This window comes from Pezoporus occidentalis, unplaced genomic scaffold (genome assembly GCF_034315485.1).
Source record: "Pezoporus occidentalis ecotype Australia unplaced genomic scaffold, CSIRO_AGI_Poc_V1 ctg4, whole genome shotgun sequence".
NCBI lineage: Eukaryota > Metazoa > Chordata > Aves > Psittaciformes > Psittacidae > Pezoporus > Pezoporus occidentalis.
This window is the reverse complement of record NW_026915724.1, coordinates 23,406,049-23,422,763: the sequence shown is the minus strand read 5'-3', so window position 1 is coordinate 23,422,763 and position 16,715 is coordinate 23,406,049. Positions and strand designations below refer to the sequence as shown.

Sequence of the window (16,715 nt, the reverse complement as noted above, 5' to 3'; positions counted from 1 at the left end):
TCCAGTGGTGATGTCTGGGTCTGTATTTTCCTTTCAGGGAATGGCAAATGGAGAGGTCTTTCCAAACTGCCTTATGGTTACTGCAGCCAGATATTGTTTTTATTCTGGGAGATGTCTTCGATGAAGGAAAATGGAGCTTACCTCAGGTATGACATCAACAGCTCTCCTATTTCAAAAAATGAGGATTTCTTGAAGGAGATGGATGACACAAGAAAGCAGACTAGGTATGCAAGGCTTTGGTTAATATTACTACAATTGTCCTACCGGTAGAAGACGTTTCTGGTGTTTTAGACAGAAATGGAAATGTTGAGATTCTCCTTTGTTCTTGGTAGTGTCTTGACACATTTCCCCCTCATGAAACTAACAAAGTGTAAGCGTCTCTGCATGCGCATCTATGCTACATACCTGTGTTGGGCTGACTGGCTGGATGCCAAGTGCCCACCACTCTATCACTTCCCATACCCATCTGGATGGGGGAGAGAAAATACAACAAAAAGGGTCTAGATAAGGACATGGAGAGACTATTCACCAATTGCTGTCATGGGCTTGGGGAAATTAATTTATTACCAATCAAATCAGAGTGAGAAATCCAAAGAAAGTCCTGGAGCACCCCTCCTTCTGCACTGACCTTGGTGTCTGCAGGGCTGTTCCTCTTGCATATTCACACAGCTGCAACTGCTGTTGCCAGGGTTATTTTCCTCCCTTCTTAAATCTGTTATCCCAGAGGCGCTATGCATTGCTGATGGGCTCAGCTGTGGCCAGTGGCAGGTCTGTCTTGGAGCTGGCTGGCGTTGGCTTGGTTTGACACAGGGGAAGCTTCTGGCATCTTCACACAGAAGCCACCCCTGCAGGCCCCCTGCTACCAAAACCTTGCCACACAAACCCAATGCAATATTAGTGGTCCCCTTTGGAACTGTTGAACAGCATTAATTTCTCCATTTGTTTTTTCATGCAGGCATGGGCAGATGATGTCAGGAGATTTCAGAAAATGTTTAAGTTCCCAGCTTCTACTGAGCTGGTGGTTGTTGTTGGGAATCACGACATTGGATTTCATTACGAGTAAGTCTTGTCAGTGAAAGGACTATGCAAGTGCCAAGAATGAAACGTCAACATGCGTACAGTAACAGGTTTTGTGTCTGAGTAACCTCTTGTGTGGTTAGATGGAATGTTTTTGATCATAACCAAATTAGAAGGTTTTGTGAATTAGAGCAAGACCTTAAAAGGTATCCATCTGTGCACATAGACCCTAGGAATAAATTTCAGAACAGGTTTCAGGCTACTTTTAAGCTTCTCTGAGCATATGTGAAGTTTTCTGAGGTGGTATTTCTGCATTGGCAGAGAAGCTTGGAAGCTGTTTTTCCTTGTGTTGGGCCTCTTTGTCAGAGAAGTGTTTAGTTTGAGCATATTCCCTTTCCTGATACCTTGAACCAGAAGAATGTAAGTGCCTTGGCTCTGCTGTACTTCTGTACCATGGCTGTGCTTACATTGGTGGGACTGGTGTTGGTGTTGGAGCATCCCTGTGAGTTATAAGCAAATGAATTTGATCTAGGTAATGGAGCAGCAAGCTGCACAAGTGGTGTACAAACTCTAAAGCAGCTGTGTCAGATGATTTACAATGCCAGTTTCTCACCTCAGTTGTATTTTTGCTCTGTGACACAGAATGACAACTTACAAAGTAAACCGGTTTGGAAAGGCTTTCAACTTTACTTCAGGAAAGCTAATAACTCGAAAAGGAATAAAGTGAGTATATTTGTTTATTTATCTTAATGTTTAGAGTAGTGATTTTCTGAGCTAGCAGACCAGGGTGATGACAACTGGAAGTGGAATTTCTAAAGAAGTAGTATGGGAATGCTTAACTTAGAGCCCTTTTTTAAACTTTGCATCTAGCTCATGATATGTTAAACATAAAACACTTTGCACAAACCTACAGTTTGATATGGAGTGGAAGCTGTACTTTGAGCAGGGTAACTTAGAACAAATCTTTTTAAATGGAAAAACTACTGTGGAGTCCAGATCAAATTCTCCGTTTTACCTTTTTACTTCCTTGCAGCTGGTAATGACCCATGGCTGTTAACATAACAGAAGAATAGGATTCAGTAAAGAAACACAAACAAATCCCCTCTGTACTTACAAGTTAAAAGTTTAGTTAATTTTAATAACTTCTTTAGTCTGCAGAAAACTGATTTGGGAACATAGTTGGTTGTTCACAGTTTCTCCACAGGGTGGGGTAATAGCGCACAAGCTGGTTTTAACGCAGGGTAGACCGTGCTAAAGAGCTTAGTTACGTCTCTGTGGCTGCAGTGCCTGCCCTCTGCCCCTTTAGTCGACTGTAGATATGAGGCAGGAACTCGATAAGAGAAAGCAATAGCTTGTTTGTGGAAAGGCATTTGTCTTTAAACCTCAGATACATGCAGAGTGGCAACAGGTCTTCCCTTCATTTGGCGTGTGTGCCATCAGGTTATAATGACTCATGTAAATGTAGGATTCAAAACCTACAGGTTTGCACAGGTTCCCCTAATTAAGCAAGCATTAAGAATATTCTGAACAGGTCTAGAAAGGGTGTGTCATTTTAGGAAGAGCTTTGTGACTGCTCAGTATAACGCTATTGTTTATCATGCAGATGGTGCAGGGTCCCCTGGATATGTATTTCAGCTGTTTTAAATAATATATATTAAGGAATATCTCCATGTCCCCTCTGATAAAACAGCGCAGCAGAATTCTTGCATGCAGTTGCTGACTGTATGTCTGGTATCATGTTCATTAACAGATGAGCTGCATTATTAATGAAATATTCCTAGATAAACTATCTTACGACAAATTTGTGGTACAAAATTTGCTAAAACAAAACTGACTTTTTTTTAGTTTTGACCAGCATCTCTTTAAGTGGAAGCATTCAGTTCATTTATGTCAATAAAACATACTGAAGTGGGAATTTATCTTGGGTCCTGAGTGATTAAACAGGTATGAATCTTGTGGCACAAGTTCTAAATTGATTAGAAATCTAAATTGATTACAAATAAAATCTTGTTTTCTGTGTGAGAGACCACAAAGTATGAAACTAAGTTTGTTCAGGGGAGCCAGCCACATGCAGTGTTGTTTTGCTTTTCAGTTGTTCTGAAGAAACTGAATGTTGAAAATTACATCTCTGAAGTCTAAAATGTGTGTGGGGAGAGAAGCAAGTTCTCTGTTCCTTCAGAATTCAGCTTAGTGGCTTCTAATGTTCCAGTAGAATGCCACTTAAGTATTTGTTATAAAAAAGATCTTGAGATGTAAACACGAAGCCTAGCATACAGTATGTTGTGCAACCTGATAAACAACTCCTCATAAAGCAGCCTACCAGGTAGAAAACCAGCTACAATGTGGACACTCAAAAGAGGATTTACAGTACGTGGTTCCAGCAGCTGTTCTGTTGAGCTGTGCCTGACTTTAGAATACTTGCATTTTATGAACTGAAGTTTATCCCACATATGTGCATGAATAGCAAATGCTTTCCTGTCTTCCCTGCTTCCCTTTGCCCACTCCCTGGTATTTTCCAGCTTTGTCCTGGTGAACAGCGTGGCCATGGAGGGCGATGGCTGTACTCTCTGCCGTACCACAGAGGCAAGGCTTGTGGCGCTTTCTCACAAACTGAATTGCTCCCAGCAGGTAAGGGTTTATTAAAGATCCGGTTATAGCCAGCAGCTTGGCTGCTGCAGTGGGAATACTGATACTGCAGCAACAGTCAGGGTGTAACTAAGACTCTCCTGAAAAGTTAATATTCGCATTGCAGCTTGTTACCAATCTTCTCCTCATTTGTCTCTTAACATTTTTACCTGTTAACTAACTGTGATGCTTTGCTTTAATGGTGTTAACTTCCTTGTCAGTGCTCCCAACAGAGGGTGTCATTTCCTTTGTTCCAAGGAATGGCAGAAGTTCTGTAACCCTCCCTTTGACTTACAATACCTACCAATCCCTGCATTTATATTTATGAATGCTGTTCTGTTTCATACCTTTCAAGCTAGCCTATTTTTTTGCTTTTCTGATTCAGCTGGAGTCCTGTCTTGATGTCCTGGTAATATTTTAATTGTAGTTTTTTTTTTTCATCAATTCCAGTTGCTGCTTGTATTTCACTCCTCCCTTTTTCACAGGCTGACTGGATGCACAGTAGGCAGCATGACTGACTGCACTGGCAGTCAATCAGGAAACCAGCTCCCAGTGGAAAAATTGCCAGGCTCTCAACTGCTGTCTCTTGGGCTGCCCTAAATTTTGTTTGCTTTTGTTTGTGCAGTGAGATTCTGCTGTTGCTTCCTGCATTCAGGAAGACGGCAGCCGTACTTGCAGCATATACAGAAAGGGGAATTAAAGCATTTCCCTTTCTACCCATAGCAGAGGTTCTTAAAACTTTGTACAGTGGACAGTGTTTAAACACTATACTGTGAGCTGATACTGCTTTTTGTAACACCCCCCACCTCCTCAAATGTAGCTGTTTTTTAATTCCCCTCCTTGCTCCTATGGTACACATAGGTGAAGACAATATATATGGATTTATTTTTTTCACAGAAACCAAGTAATTCCAACAAAAGATGCAGTGATGTGGAAAAGCTTCCAGCTTCAGAACCCATCCTTCTACAGGTGTGTCAGAGGTGGGGTGAGGCAACACTCTGACATGTTTTTAGCGTATTTATTACTGTTCCAGAAAGGCTGACTCATTAACAACTGATCCTTGCTTTGAATTTCTCCCAGCACTACCCTCTCTATCGGAAAAGTGATGCTGAATGCACTGGAGAAGATTCTGCTCCTCCAGAGGAGAAGAACATCCCATTTAAAGAGAAGTATGATGTCCTGTCTCGGGAAGCATCACAAAAGGTTTGATTTATTGGAAACCTGAGTATCAGTGGGTGGGGGACACAAGTGTAGATATCTATAGATTAAAACATTTTGGAAAGGGTGCTAGCTGAGACAAAACAGACCACAGCTGCTCCTGCTCTAATGAGGCTTTTGAGAGGCTGCCTGTTAGAACTGCTCCCCTGAGGATCATGGCTTTGATTCTGCTGGGTTTCCCAGGTACAGGCTGTAAGTCCCAGTGCTCCTAAGTAAGCCTGCTGCAGTGCTGTCCCCTCCAGTTTAGCATTTTGTATTTTATGTACTGTGATTGTTGATGGCCTCATCTACAGAGTTTCTGAACACTTCCAGGGACGGTGATTCCACCACTGCCCTAGGCAGCCTGTTCCAATGCCTGATCACCCTTTCATTGAAGAAATTTTTCCTAATATCCAATCTAAAACCTCCCCTGGTGCAGCTTGAGGCCATTACTTCTTATCCTGTCATGTGTTGCTTGGGAGAAGAGACCAACCACCTCCTTGCTCCTTTCAGGTGTAAAGAGCGGTAAGGTCCTCCCTTGAACCTTCTCCAGACTAAACAACCCCAGTTCCCTCAGCCCTTCCTCATAGGACTTGTGCACCAGGCCCTTCACCAGCTTTGTTGCCCTTCTCTGGGCCTGCTTCAGTACCTCAATGTCTCTCTTGTAATGAGGGTCCCAGAATGTCCAGTATTTGGAATGGGGGGCAATGGGTATGATTAATATTACAGTATCAACACACACCTTATTGGAAATCAAAAGTTTACACAGAACACCTTGTAAGAGTATTAGAATTGCCATATTTCATTCTGCTAGAAGGAACAAAAAAGCGTTTAAGCTCATTTTACTCCTTTTTTTTTTTATGACTTAATTCTTGTGCTTTACCCTTTTGTGTTCTAGCTGATATGGTGGTTTCATCCCCGTTTGATTCTCAGTGGCCATACACACAGTGCTTGTGAAGTGCTGCACGCGGGGAAAATCCCAGAAGTCAGCGTCCCGTCATTCAGTTGGAGGAATAGAAACAACCCTAGTTTCATCATGGTAAGTTTTAATTTGTTTTTATTTTTGTCAGGTAACTTCCATAAATAAATCAACATGGCAGTCAGCTGGAATTGAACTGATCCTACCTGGAAAAACAAAAAATAAAAAATTGCCTACCCACCCAACCCACTCCGTACACTGCATCCACCTCAGAAAGTCCATCTGTGGGAGCCACATCTTCTGTGTGGTACAAAGCAGTGCCCTTAAAGATCTAATTAGTATCTGGGTACAAGCATCTAACATTTCCTTATAAAGAGGGTGCATTGTAAACTATTGACTTGTAAAAATATTCAGTATTGTGCACGGAACAGTAGAAAGACTAGTTTGGCTTGGTTGGTTTACCAACTATGAAAACAAGACCATCTCCACCTCAAACTCTCTCTCGCGGTGATGGCGGTTTCCAAACTTGTGCATTAAACCACTTCACAGGGTGAAAACGTTTGTCACATGCCAATAGTCTGCCTCCTCCTTTCAAATTCACATTTTATACAGTGTTGTTGGTTATGCTCTCACAGGCAGTTCCAGTGCTCTGTATATCCTTAAGAGGTAAATCAATTAGTTCCCCAGTTCAAAAACAAAACAGAACTCCTAGAAACTTGGAGTAAGAAGCAAAACCTACCATCTGCTTACAGCGTAGTCTGTGACTCGGGGGAGGAAATCTTTCATGTGTGTTTTTTCTACTGCTGTTGAGTTTAGGCTGCTTGATACACAGATAACCCCAAACTTTTAAATTCATTTTATGCAACTGTTAATACTTCTTGTTGAAAGTAGTTCTGTTTATTCCATATTCCTGAGAGTAGCTGCCTTCAAAACTACACATGCTCTCTGCACACGCCAGACAGCGCATCTTCACTGCAAAACAAGAGGTTGGCTAATTAAAGTTGCATCATCTTCACTACTCTTTTCACTCAGTCTCGCTCCGTTGTAAACTTTAATTTGAACTGCAAAGTCAAGCCAAAACCCGATGGAGTTCTTTGTCGTTGACGTTCGCGTTCATAATTTGGGTTAGCCAACGTGGTTTTTGCAGCATGTACTGGGTAGGAGGAGGGTCTGGAGGGAGGAAGGGGCACATTCACAAAACCTAACTTCAGCCTGAGAAGGCTCCTTCCAGGTGCATTTACAGCAGCTAAAGTTAGGCTTCTCTTGAAGGCAGATCAGATGAGGAGCCCAGCTCTCTGTTTACGCTAGATGGAATAGAGGGAAGATTGGCCCCTGGGCTAATGTTGGCCTGGTGACTATTCCAGGTAGTGCCCAGCACCACAAGGTACGGACTCTTCAGCCCCCTGGAGAAGGCACTGGTACTAGGAAACTGGCCCCAACCCTTACCACCCAACACAGAATTTAGAAATTGGAGAGCTGACAGTCGTGGTGTTTACTCCTGATTCAGAACCACTGTAACAGCAAAGTGACAGTCTTCATTTCTTTTCCAGGGCAGCATAACACCGACAGACTTCTCCCTCCAAAAATGCTTCCTTCCATATGAGAGCAGAGTCTTTACTATATACTGTGCAGCAGGTGCTCTGCTTGTAATCCTGATACTAGCTCATTTTCAGCTTCTCACTCCACCATTTTATTTTGCTCAGCGTTTAATCAGTAAGCATAAAGCAGTATGAAGAGCCAGACATCTGCATTCAGTCACTGAAATACCAAAGCTGAGAACAGTCAAACATCAGACTATATTCATGCCAGCAAATGACCTAATTTGATTGCTAGTCTGAAGGCAGGTTGCATTTACACATACCATAGAAGTCCTATACAGCTGATATGACTACTACAGGATAAATAATTAACTGAAATGAGCGTTTCATGCTGTACAAAAATACTGTATTCGACAATCAAATGAGTCCTTTTCCTGCTATAATTTTTGTATCAAACATGTATATTAAAAGTGTAACTGTACATTATGTAAATCCAATAGCCTCATCACTTGTCTGCACTAGTGTCTTACCCTGGTGGAGGCTCAGTCCTGCAAACTGGAAATGTTTCTCTGTTTTATTGCTGCATGGCCCTTCTAATGTCATACTCCTGTTTGTTAGGGTCAGGCAGAAACTAGATACATCAGCGTGGAGAGATGTGGATCTCCGTAACCTTTTTAGGATGTTGTATGTAAGGGACTGGGGTATGGGACAAGAAATCTACCAGTTCCTGACACATTAAGTTGTTAGCTGACTACAGTTTGCAGTTATCGTCTACCAGACAACAACAAGAAGCTCATGGATCCAGTTTGCTGATACACACTTGAAACCTGCTTAAAAAAAAATAGGGTGACACCTCAAGCTGCTCTTTTTAAAAAGATGTGCTATGATGAGCTTAAAAAAAGAGGGCCCTATTGCATCCCAGAGATCTGCGTGGTGAGGGGCCCTCCTGTTGCCGATCTTCTGCAAGAAGGAAGGTCAAATACAGCTGCAGTAACATTATCCTATGCCTTGGCCCTCAGTCTATGGACAAATAGGGATAGGAATGCACCGTATTTTGGATTCCTGCTGGGCTGCCAAGTTCTTTTCACTTTATTGTAGAGTCACAATTTGAACTGCACTAGCCCCTCTGCGGGGAGGCGGAGGTCAGCATCTTCATGTGCTGGGTGGGAGGGAAGCTTCTCCCCACCCGCCCTAGAAGAACCAGAGGGACTGTTTCACACCAGGACCAGTGTTCCTGCTGGCATTCCTGCAGAGGCTGGGAGCTCTGACCTGAACTCCTGGGTTGGAGCCTGTTTTAAAGACAAGACTAGTTTTTGTTAGTCACTCTATTACTTTCTTTGGCACGGGAAGTGAGAAAATCTTTGGGGAATTTTATTTGTTATTCACTTATTCCACCCAGCCTGTCGCTTTCTGGAAATTATCTGATGACTAAATTGAGTGTACAGATATCAAAGTACAGACATTTCTGGGAAGAGGAAATGGTCACAGTATCTAAAATGGGACTGTATAGCATCCAATAGGAACAAGTTCTCAATTCACCTGTACTCTGAATTTGAAAAGGTGACCGATTGGGGTTTATAACTAATAACAATGCTTATACTAAGAAGTTAATCAAACCTGCTGATTTATATGCCAATGTGGGGCATGTGTTTGTTGTTAGCTCTTAATCTCTCTCTAAATTTAAAACAAAGTGGGGGAATGGTCCGAAGTGTGGTAAAACATTCTATAAAGTAATGTAGTCTAACACTTCTCTAGGTTTCTGTTATTGCAACTGTAATTTTAGACATTTGTACAGGTTATCTTGGACACAGGAAAAGTATATAGTCACAGACATAAAACACCTATGTATAAAATATAAAGCAGTGTTATAGTTACTAAAAAGGACATGCCTTATTGCTACAGCAATTCTTGCTTTTATATATTGTACTGTACCACAACTTGTTTTGAGAATGTCATTTGCATAAATTATTCAAGTTTGAGAAATAGTCACACATTTTGATTCTACAATATTTAAAATAAAAACAATTTTCTAATGTGTCTCTTTATTAAAAGAGAAATAAAAATGTCATCTTGTAATTCTCTTAGGCCAGACACAAGGGTTTATACACCTGTTTTTAGTTTTTTTTTCTTCTTTCTTGCTATTTACTTGCACAATGAAAGCCGCTGTTGGTACAAAGGTTGAAGAGCTCTATATAATGGTGCTTTACACATTCACAATCGGTCTGTGCAATTGTGAAGTTCTATGAATGACCAAAGAATTACCAAACATATTTTCTAAATCGAAAGGAAAAAAGAAGAAACTGAAATCCTTAGTTCCCATTAAAAGAACACCAGGTTGCAATTTGGACACTCGAATGAATTCCAATGTTTTAAAGCTGAGGCTTCAAAAGAGAAAGGCATGTTTGCTGCAACATCCGGTGACTGTAATAATACCTTACTTGGAAAGGTAAGTGGTTAATTTGCATAATTTATAATTTTTATACTAAAGAGCATTTTTATATAAACCAGAAAAAAACCCCTAAACTCTACAGATAAAGTTCTTACCTCCAGTCACTGCTGCAGGTAAGGTTGACATCAAGCTGTACAGCGCAATCAAAAACATACTTACATCTTAGCTCATTTTACAGGTACAGCCATAATCAAGGCACAAAGATCTTCTACAAGTATTTTTCTTCAATAAAGTTGTACAAAATAATATTACATTTTACAGTCTGTACAATATAATAAACCAGCAGTAAAACAAAAAAATATATATAGGGAGAGGACTGTTGTCCAAGAATGATCTGAACTAAAAGGATCATTTGTGGACAGCACAAATAACATAAGTGAGGGTGGTAAAGTTTCTGCCTAGATGCAACAGGCTGAAAAGTAGCTGTAATTCAAATGCCTGAGGTGTGCAGAGACACTTAGCTCCAAAACCCCAGAAAAATTGCTTTGTCTTCACTTTTCCTCTCATTATCTACTCTACTTCCTGCGCCAGTAACGGCTTAAAAGAGGAGGTCACTTTATCAGTTGACCTGCAACTCAGAAATGCTAAAAACTGTGACAGAGTAATAAATATTGTGGTGCTGCTACATTGTGTGTCTACTTCCTCAACAGTATTTAATAACCTGATACAAAGTGCATTAATCTTTTTTTTTCACCCATCAAGTACTCTTCAATGTCATGTTAAAAAGGAAACCCACACAGAGGGATAAGCTATGACTTTAGTGTCATCCAGCTGACATACCAGTTTGCACTGATGTTAACCTGCTGGAAAAATTTAGCAGGTCACGTTCAGTTAAAAACACAAAACCTACGGGAACAGAGGTAGCCGAAGGGCTTAGTGGAATGACGAAGAAGTGGCATGTCAAAATAAAGCACAAAAATAGTCCCCAAAAGCATGAAGGAAAACCAACCCAAACTTGCTTCAAATCAGCTTTAAGGTTAAATAATTAAAGTAAACAAAGTGAAGAGACTGACATTTCTATAGTATATTCCTCCACCCTGTGTGGGGTAGTATCAAGAGAAAGAGTAAGGAGCAAAGAATTTAAAACCACAGGTTCCACGGTGAGCCCCCTCACAAGAGTTCGTACTGGCGGAGATGCATCCTTTGAATGATGTCTCGACAGTCGTTGAACACCCTGCGGATATTTTCTGTGTCCACTGCACATGTAAAGTGGGGGTAGCAGTAATGCCGGCCGTCTCCACTCGCTGTACTTATCCTCTGTGGAAAAAATGAAGGGAAAAGAAAGGGTCAGGTGCCTTGCCATGAGAAGCTTCTATACATTTACGGAATACAAAGAAACCTGGAAAACTCTATATACAGATTATTAAAATAAAGAAAAAGCAGGAAAGTCTGTGGTCTGGTCCAATGTGAGTCACAACTATGAAATGAGACTAAAAAAAGTTGAGGATACTACGGCAGAGTCAGTGTATTAGTACTTCGTAAGAGCCACTGATGCTGTCATCATCTGCACAACCTGTTACCATTTGCACATCACTGTGCAGCTGATACGTGCTGCTGCCAGCAGCACTGCGGTCTGCCATGCAGCTGTCCCAGGAATTATTGTTTCTTCCTTTTTTTTGGTGTCATCATGTGGCAAATTTCTGTGCTCTGGTTTTTAAAGCAGCAACAGAAAACTGAAAACCAGGAGTAGCAGAGAACAGCATTCTTCCACTTCTGGAAGCTGAAGGTCCCTGACATTACCTTCACTTCGAGTACCCGTTAAGACTTAGTACCATTACTGAGACCAGAACATGCTGGAATTACCACCAGAGTGATCTGATTCCCACAGAATAATAAACCACAAACAAATCCAGTAAAAATCAGACCATGAAAATTCGCAAGGCTGCTGCACACTCTTGTATGGTGCTAACTTAAGTCTCCAGCATCACTTCACCCGTGGTTATCTTGTGTTACTTACAGGACTGATAAATATAAATCCATTCTAGATCATTAACTTGAAGGACATACAAGGAATGTTATATGAAAGTAGAAGGTCAGTTCTTGAGTTAATAATAAATACTTTTCCTGATTTTATTACAAATTTTACTGGCTGAACAAAACACTGTTTTTTCTCTCTCTGGCTGCACTATGTATTTTTTATACAGTGGTTTATTTTACACACAGGATTGACCTTTTAAATACCTCCAGCTACAAATATGCAAAACTACAGACATTTAGAAGCCATGATTTACATTACTAGATCCACAAGAAATTACAATTTTTTCCAGGCAACCTCAGTAGCATTATATATTCAACACTAATTCAACAGGGGGTGTTCCATATGTATACTAACAATTATTTTCTCCTTACTAAGCTACATTCAACACCTAGTTCAAAGCTTACCCTCATGCAAAATGTTAATTCAATAGCGTATTCAATTGATGGATAAGTTGTTCAGAGCATATTTGAAGCACGTACAACAATGAAAGAAGAAAAAAGGTTGCTGCAATGGTGGCAAAATGCTGAAACTCCGTTAACATGCAGTTACACGCTGTAATGATGCGAGAGGGGGATCAGACTCCCACTCTGATGAGCTCTTTCTAGTACTAAACGTTACATGCTGACAGCGAGGGGTAATGTACGAACGCTCTCAGTGCCACCCAGATGCGGGCAGTAGGGAGCACATCACTCTACTGACCCCCACGTTCCATTTTTTTCTTGTATTTCAGTAAAATAAGTGTTCTTTCACTAAGTTCTTGTGTTTGTCATGCACTGATTCCACTAATGTAGTAAGTTGCCCACAATGTACTGGTGACACGTGGTTACATGTAAGGCATGCCAAAGGTTGTATTTTCAAAATGTAAGGTTTTTTTTTGGTCCCAACAGCACTGGGATTCTCCCACCTTAACGTAAACGCAGTATTTTCACCCCTACTCAAAATTCATTTTGAACAGTAGTGTTACTTAGCACCCATTCAGAGGGAAATCGTAATATCCCCTGTAAAACTGCTAAAACCCAATGCTGCACATCAATCCTGAAATCAGAAGCTGATATATTTTGCCCTCCTCATACTCATATGCTACTGTGCACCAAGGGTTGTTGGAAATATGTTTATATTTAACCCACTTCCAAAATTCTTCTAATTACATGCTTTAAATTTGCCACTAGCAGTGCCCACAGCTAGGTAGAGTTTTAATATGGGGGCAGCACCATGGTAGTGATTTTCACACGTATCTACACCTTATGCAATCCCGCTACCATGATAAAAACGGCAATAAAGCTTCCAAATGAATGAAACCAGATTTCTCTGAATCATGTCTGAAAATGCAACAAAGTGGAACGAGGAAAAGGTCGCAAATGAAGAGACTTAAATGTGAAAAGCAGAGCAAAGAAAGCCATAGGTAGAAAATACACCCCTTATCTTCCTTGCACCTGGCTAAGGGCATCAGAGCCCTCCCCTGTACCCTCTGTACCCCTGTCTCTGAAAACTCAGCCTTTTGGGCTTGAACCTTAGAGCAGCTTCCAGTGCCTAAGGGGGGCCTATAAGAAACTGGAGAGGGACTTCTTACAAGGGCATCTAGTGTCAGGACAAGGGGGAATGGCTTTAAACTGAAAGAGAGTAGATTTAGATTGGATATTTATGAAGTTCTTTAATGTGAAGGTGGTGCCATACAGGAACAGGTTGCCCAGAGAACCTGTGGCTACCCCATCCCTGGCAGTGTTCAAAGCCAGGTTGGATGGGGCTTTGAGCAACCTGGTCTAGTGGAAGGTGTCCCTGCCTGTGCCATGGTGAATGGAAATCCCCAAAGTATGAACACAGATAATTGCTTCCTTCTTTCTTTCTTGTTACAGCAACAGCTGTAAATCCTAACAATACTTGTAAAAGCATCATGACTTTAAAATTATTAATTCTAATGATTAAATTTCCTCTCTCAAATACATCCATACAGTCTGTACCAGAAGGGCAGGATGAATAAACTCCTTTGGTTCTGGTCCCTGATACTGCTTCACACTGTGAGCACAACTCTACGAGTGAAGCCGTAGGTGATGGACTTGGCAGTGCTATGTTAATGGTCCGACTTTATGATCTTAAAGGTCTTTTCCAACCTAAATGATTCTATGATTTCACTCAAGTGATACTGGATTGAGCCCTCTGTTTCCAACAGGAGCTGTGTGTGCCTGGTAAACTGCTTGCATCTGCAAAACGTGGTCAAGAGTCCTTCAGCTCCAGCTTTGGAGGAAACCTTAGCTGCAAGAATAACTGTGACCAGACAGGAAACGTTTTATGCTTCCTCAGCAGGGCCACGACACCAGTCCTGGGGTGAGGCAAGCCTCCTACCTGGCACAGCAGGAATCTCATTTAAAGAGAAGATCTACTATTTTGTTCATTCCTTCTTGCCAGCTGACCACTGCCAAAGCCCTTGGAGGAATGCTGGATAAAGAAACCCAGCCTATATGCTTAAATATGGAGTGGATTGATACACAAAATAAACATTCAAGGCAACAGCCTGCAGCATCTTACAGGTAAAGACAACCTCAGAAAATATCCCTAACTGGCAAAGGGAATAGTGATTGGCATTGTCCTCCTGCATAGAAAGTGAGGGCTGCTGGCACCTACACCCAGGCTGGAAACAAGCAGAAGCTCACACAACTGATTTCAGCACCAGCACTTACTTGCTGTGACACTGAGCAGGGCAGGTGACTTCATATAAAATGGGCATCAAAATGTGCAAGCACTGCAAGATGGACAGCTGAAAAAAGTCAGAGAATTGCCAGACATTCTCCTCTCCTCTAGCTTTCTGCAAAACCCCATCAGTTTTCCCTAAATAAACTACGCCATCTGCCAGTATTTCCTATGATGGAATCACACATAAGACCAAAATTACTCACTAAAAACTCATCCCGGATGAAGAACTTGGCTCTTGTGACTTTGGGGTCTTCTCCTGCATCTGGTGTTGCTGTTCAATTAAAAATAAGTGACATCAGAAACATGAAAAGCAAACAGTCATCTACTTTTCATAATACAAGATCTAGTAAGGAGGAAGCAGTCCTTCAACACAAAACTACAATGTTAAATATCCACAGGAGATTCCCAATAGGTAATTCTACAATGGAAGGGTACTGTAAAACCTGACCATACATTCAACGTATTTTAGGAACCTGAAAATTGCTGGAATCGTTGCAACAATGTCATTGGTCATATCATAAAGGGGCTTACTCAGATCCACAAGTTTGTTCATAAAGATACCAAACAAGTGGGAGTTATGGTTTAACTCTTATCAGAAAATACAACTGGAAAAAGCAGCTGAGCTGTTCAGTTTCTGCAGAGCAGCATCTCCAGAACAAAGCTTCTGCAGGCAGGAATTTGGGTTTAAAAAAGGTTAATCCGAGATTACACCTGAAAAAAATAACAGCATCAAAAGATATTTTAATATATATACATACATATATAAAAAAAATATATGTGAATATATCTAATGCATGTATACACATATCTAATATATTATTGCCAGGCCCCAAGTCAGCAGAATACTTAGATATACTGCCCATCAAGGGTCCTTAGATTAAATTCTTGTCAAGTAGGAGACTCATGTACTGACAGCGGATGAAGTCATCTCTATCTAGGCCATGTAACAACTATAAGTGTAAAAAACAATACAGTGAAGAGATAACCTCTTCATTTCCCTTCCGTGTGATTTCTCTTCATCCAAGATACCAGATCAGATGCTTATAATAGATCAGATGCTTATAATATGCTAAAAAGCAGAATTTATTAGAATATGGAAATATATTTTTTATCTATAGCATCAGGGGTGGACAGCAGCACCATCAGCAGCATTGGAGAGTTCAGTGCTGCTGTCCTTAATGTCAGCTGAAACTAAAGACTAAATGAACAGGTTAAGAATAGGGAGCTGCTTCCTGTGTGAGTATTTTGGATCAGTCTGGATATCTGCTGTTAAATCCTGCTAAGAAACACCAGAATAAAGCTACTTTATTCTGACAACTGGCTCACTGTAAAAATGCTGAACATTTACCCAAACTCTGTACGTATGCTGTGCGTATCTGGGAGAGGGAAATTTGGGTGATGGTGACAGAAGGTTTCTTCTGAAAGTCCTTAGCATTATAAAACTCGTGCCAGGTAAACTCAGATTTTAGGACTATTTATTTATCCTCTCCACCTGAAACTCAGCATCACATTCCTGAAATTCCAGACCCGGAAGAAAGCTGAAAAGAGCTTATTACCATCTTCACTTCTATTACTTAGGCTGTTGTTGATGGTTAATGGAGAATGAAAGCCTATTCCAGCAGCTGGCTGCAAGCACTACACTGGGGACATCACATTAGTGTAGGCAGAGGCTAGTGAGCAAGAAGGGCAAGTGTTACCCCTTTGGCTAGACACTGACCTGAGGTGTTTAGGAAGCCCTCTGCCTGGCATAACATCAGAGTCTACTCACACACTATGTTACTGCAGTGCAGGAATCATTGCAGTTCTTGAAATGATAAGAAACCAAACCCAAGCTAATCGCTCCATTGTCACAGCTTTTTGTATTTATGGATGTGGTTTTCCTCCATTAAAGTTCCCTCTTGTCTGTTGGGCTCCCCATCAGTATTTGAAAGGCTGAAGTTTACAGTGTTGGAGGATGCAGAATGGCCGGAAAATAAGTGTAATGAATCCTTAACAAAGTTCAGCACTGCAGGAGGCCCAGGCAGAAGCATCTGTCAGGGAGAGACATGCCTGGCAGCTCTGCTTTCCCTGGACTGTGGGTTGCTTCAAAACAAGGGAAGGCAGGTGCTCTGCAGCCAGCCCCCAGCAGTCCTCCCCACATCCCTCCAACAGCCAGAACCTCTTCAGACCCTGCTTGAGCTGGGGCATCTCCGAGCTGCATGCTGCTGGCATGCTCCTTACCTGACCAACAGTTTGCACAAGCCTATGCTTGTGAGTCTGCGTGTGAGAGACAGAGAGAGGAACAATGGGCTGGGCTATGCCAGC

General features: G+C 41.4%; 2 protein-coding genes across 9 annotated transcripts in view; one reads left to right on the top strand and one right to left on the bottom strand.

Moving 5' to 3' along the window:
* Nucleotides 1–7,788, top strand: part of MPPE1 (metallophosphoesterase 1) — a 29,482-nt gene extending 21,694 nt beyond the window's left edge. For all 7 annotated transcript variants that reach the window (XM_062633042.1, XM_062633038.1, XM_062633037.1 and 4 more), the window contains 8 exons: nucleotides 38–146; nucleotides 956–1,059; nucleotides 1,660–1,740; nucleotides 3,537–3,645; nucleotides 4,540–4,611; nucleotides 4,723–4,845; nucleotides 5,738–5,878; nucleotides 7,309–7,788. In XM_062633042.1, coding sequence (XP_062489026.1) covers nucleotides 38–146; nucleotides 956–1,059; nucleotides 1,660–1,740; nucleotides 3,537–3,645; nucleotides 4,540–4,611; nucleotides 4,723–4,845; nucleotides 5,738–5,878; nucleotides 7,309–7,491 — 922 coding nt within the window. In that variant the 3' untranslated portion in view covers nucleotides 7,492–7,788. The remainder of the gene's footprint in view (nucleotides 1–37; nucleotides 147–955; nucleotides 1,060–1,659; nucleotides 1,741–3,536; nucleotides 3,646–4,539; nucleotides 4,612–4,722; nucleotides 4,846–5,737; nucleotides 5,879–7,308) is intronic.
* GNAL (G protein subunit alpha L) overlaps nucleotides 7,425–16,715 on the bottom strand; it is a 197,584-nt gene continuing 188,293 nt past the window's right edge. For both annotated transcript variants that reach the window (XM_062633033.1, XM_062633034.1), the window contains 2 exons: nucleotides 14,615–14,682; nucleotides 7,425–11,002 (listed from right to left, as the gene is read on the bottom strand). In XM_062633033.1, coding sequence (XP_062489017.1) covers nucleotides 10,856–11,002; nucleotides 14,615–14,682 — 215 coding nt within the window. In that variant the 3' untranslated portion in view covers nucleotides 7,425–10,855. The remainder of the gene's footprint in view (nucleotides 11,003–14,614; nucleotides 14,683–16,715) is intronic.